We start from the raw sequence: 3,290 nt of genomic DNA on the forward strand, positions 1-3,290 counted from the left end.
GTGCACCACGCTGGCGCACATCTGGATGTCGAAGAACAGTACGTCCACCATGCGCCATGCGAAGCTGACGACGTCGCTGAAGTAGGTGCCCCCCTGCTCACGCAGGTCAAGCTCCTTGAACATGGTGACGGCCTGGGCGCGAGGGGTGGGAGGGTGACGTCATCATATGTATGTCACCATAGATGAGTCACCATGTATACGTAGTGACTGTCTGAGGAGACTAGACGACTCGGGCGCGGCGGTCGTTTTGGTGGTGCGCTGGGGGGTGCTGCTGATCCCATCGGGCAGTCATATTCAGTCCGGCTGGTCGATCGTGGTTGTTGGTCAGCCTCTGTTCTGCTTTTGTGCAGCGTTTCTGTTAAAGTGGCGACTGGCGCCCCACCCCTCACCATGGCGTAGTGGGCAAAGGAGTAGAACGTCACCACACAGATCGGCACCAGACGGTCCCCGTTGGACCACATGATCTGGGGAGATGGTCCGCCAGTGCATTGTGAATGAGATACGCCGAGGTGCGTCGGCAATCACCACCATAGCAAAGGCGTTTGTGCGCGAGGCGCAATCTGAGCATGGGCGCGCCGGCACGCGACGACGCGGGGATCGGTTGCCTCGGAAATGTCACGGCCTGCCGCCGCCCGTGATCTGGCCTCACCCAGATCACTCCGAGGTTGATGCCGATGGTGATGACGTGGAGCGCCAGGCTGATGAGGCCCTGCAGCCACAGCAGCCACTCCACCAGGCCAGGGGCGCGCTGGTCAAGCTGGTCAACACTCCACCTGGGATGATGTGTGCGCGCACGCAAACAGGTGCGTGTGTGTGTGTGTGTGTGTGTGTGTTGTGTGTGCATGTATGTGTGTTTGGATGTGTGAGGGGGGCAACAGATTGCCCTGAAGATCAACCACGGACAGCTTCTGAGGCACATGACACCATCCATTTACTCAATGTCATCTTGGTACTGCTTGTTTCCTGCGCCCCAAGGCTGGTCACAGGCTCTCCCTGCCCGCAGCTGGTGAGCTGCCGCCCCACCTCAGCGGGATGTAATGACTCACCAGATGAGCTGCCCGATGGGGCGGAATAGCAGCTGCCACTTGTTGACCGCCCACGACAGCAGCAGCACCATGCTCCAGGGGAAGATGATCAGCATGTTGACCAGAAACTTCACGGTGGGAAGTTGATGGGAGTGCAGGTGGGGGGATGAGGGTCCGCAAGAGTTTCAACAGCCAAATACAAAAACATCAGGTGCGTGAGAAATTTCCAGGAAATGGGATGCGGTTCCCGACTCTTCAAAAGCCTGACGCCGGCAGGCGCCACGCCCCGCCGCTACCGCCACCACCAGCGCCCCCGTCACTGGTGGCACCACACCCGCCCCCGTCGCTCGGGGGGCCACGCTGGCAAAGATGTGAAGAGAGGCACAGGCGCTTGGACAGTCGTTCATGCCCGGAACCGCCTTTCACATTCACCAAGCCACGCCGCACGCCCACCCGCGCCGCTCGCCCACCCACTCACCCGCCACCCCGCGCCCGGCTCATTCTTGTGCATCCCCGTATCGGACGGCTCCCGATCGATCTGAGAAAACGGGTCCGCGCCCGCCGCCGCCATGTTGCCCGCGAGCGCCCTCTTCACCGCGGCCTTGCCGGCCGCGCGGCGCGCCGACTCTTGGGCTTCCAGATCAAACGCCTCCTGGATCCGCCGTTTCCCCGAGGCTGGGGATGAGAAGGACCTGGGGCCGGGCGAGACCAGATCTGGGTCGTCGTCGATCTGGGGATCTGCCTCGTAATCCTCGCCCTGTTTGGGGCGGTTTTGGGGCAGGCGGGGGGCAGGCGGACGCATGGAACGGCGCGGGCGGACAACGGGTGCGGTCCGGCCAGCCGGGCTCCTGGAATGCGGCCCGAGCCATGTGGCTGCTCTGGAGGTGCCTGATTGCCTCTGCATGGCGTGTGCACGCTCTGGGCTGCGCCGCACTGCTGCGTGGGCGGGCTGCCCGCCGCGCGCGGCGCTGTGGGGTGTGGGGCGGCGTCGGGAGTGCATTTGTGCACACATGCCCGCGCTGCTCAGCTCTTGAATGCAAGCAGCCCAACCTGTTGATCATGTGTATTCGGCGTAGAACAAATTGTTCATCTTCAGCTCACCCTGGGGCCCTTCGTAGCCTTGATCTTCATTTTGAAGAGGCCTCCTCCGCTGCGCGCCGCCGCGCGCTGCTTGCGCTACACGCGCTGCACGCGCAAGCAGCAGCGCGCAACACGCGCCTGCGAGCGGCTAGGTAAAGCACCGTCGCGATACCTCAAAAAACTCTGTAATTTTTATGTATAACTTTTCGTTATCTGAAGCTAGTGCGCTGCTCGTCCGCAGCTCATAACGTGCAGACACAACGTCGAGGGTGCTGTGCGGGAGCAAGCTTTAAATGTTCTTCAAAACTAATTTCTGATGCCATGTACCAGTCAGCCGCTTGGTCTCATCAGTCTACAGTTTTGACGGGTATCGAAAAGAAACCGTCGGCTGGGACCTCTGGATCAACGTATACTATTGCAGATGAGTGCATAGGATATATCGTGCCAACAAACACCGATTAACACCGCTCCATCACGTGTGCTTTGTTGTATTACATTAATGTGTGGGAAGAGCTTGCTCTCCACCGCACACACGCACAGCGCCTGGGCGCAATCAAGCTGTGCAAGAAATGATGATGCAAAAGTGATGCCTGCACACTCAGTAGCGGCGCGCCCCAGTGTCAATCGCGTGTGCCATCATCTTGTGTAATCACTGGAAGCCCAAAGCGCGATATATTGCAACGCTCAAAATCTGCCAAGCAATTCGGCTCTGACGTGCTGCTCTTCACAAGATTTTTCTGCAGTACAAGGAATGCCCAGCCAGCTGAACAAGCACCTAACTCTGCTGCTGCTCCCAACCCAAATCCCCCTCATCCGGCTGTGCGCCCAGCACCCTTACGCAAGGCGCCGCGGCCGTCGGCCTCTTCTCGGCTGCCACCCCGTGCCCCTCCGCCTTCCCCGCCCGCTGTCGCCGCCGCCGCCGCGTGCACCTGGCCCCCGGCATGGCCAGGCTGCTCAACTGCCTCCGCCTGCTGCTGCCGCTGCTGCTCCTCCGCTTCCTCTTCGTCCTCCTGACCCTCCTCCTCCTCCTCCTGCTGCTGCTGCCGCCGCTGCACCCCCTGCTGCTCCCTTTCAGCGCTGTCGTTTGGCGCCATCTCTTCGTCCTCCTGCTGCTCTGCCCCGCTCATTTCAGCCAGGGCGTCCACCAAACGGTCCAACGCGCTCGCCCCCGCCGCCCCCGCGCGC

General features: G+C 61.3%; 1 protein-coding gene across 1 annotated transcript; it reads right to left on the reverse strand.

Moving 5' to 3' along the window:
* Positions 1-294: 294 nt before the first annotated feature.
* Positions 295-2,156, reverse strand: MNEG_15357 (hypothetical protein; the record flags this gene model as incomplete). Its single annotated transcript, XM_014036172.1, has 6 exons — positions 295-303; positions 390-464; positions 650-773; positions 1,047-1,153; positions 1,504-1,782; positions 2,127-2,156. 6 exons carry the CDS (start codon positions 2,154-2,156, stop codon positions 295-297), a joined length of 624 nt encoding a protein of 207 aa, XP_013891626.1.
* Between the last annotated feature and the right edge of the window lie 1,134 nt (positions 2,157-3,290).

The sequence above is a fragment of the Monoraphidium neglectum genome (assembly GCF_000611645.1).
Source record: "Monoraphidium neglectum strain SAG 48.87 unplaced genomic scaffold scaffold05255, whole genome shotgun sequence".
Taxonomy (NCBI): Eukaryota; Viridiplantae; Chlorophyta; class Chlorophyceae; order Sphaeropleales; family Selenastraceae; genus Monoraphidium; species Monoraphidium neglectum.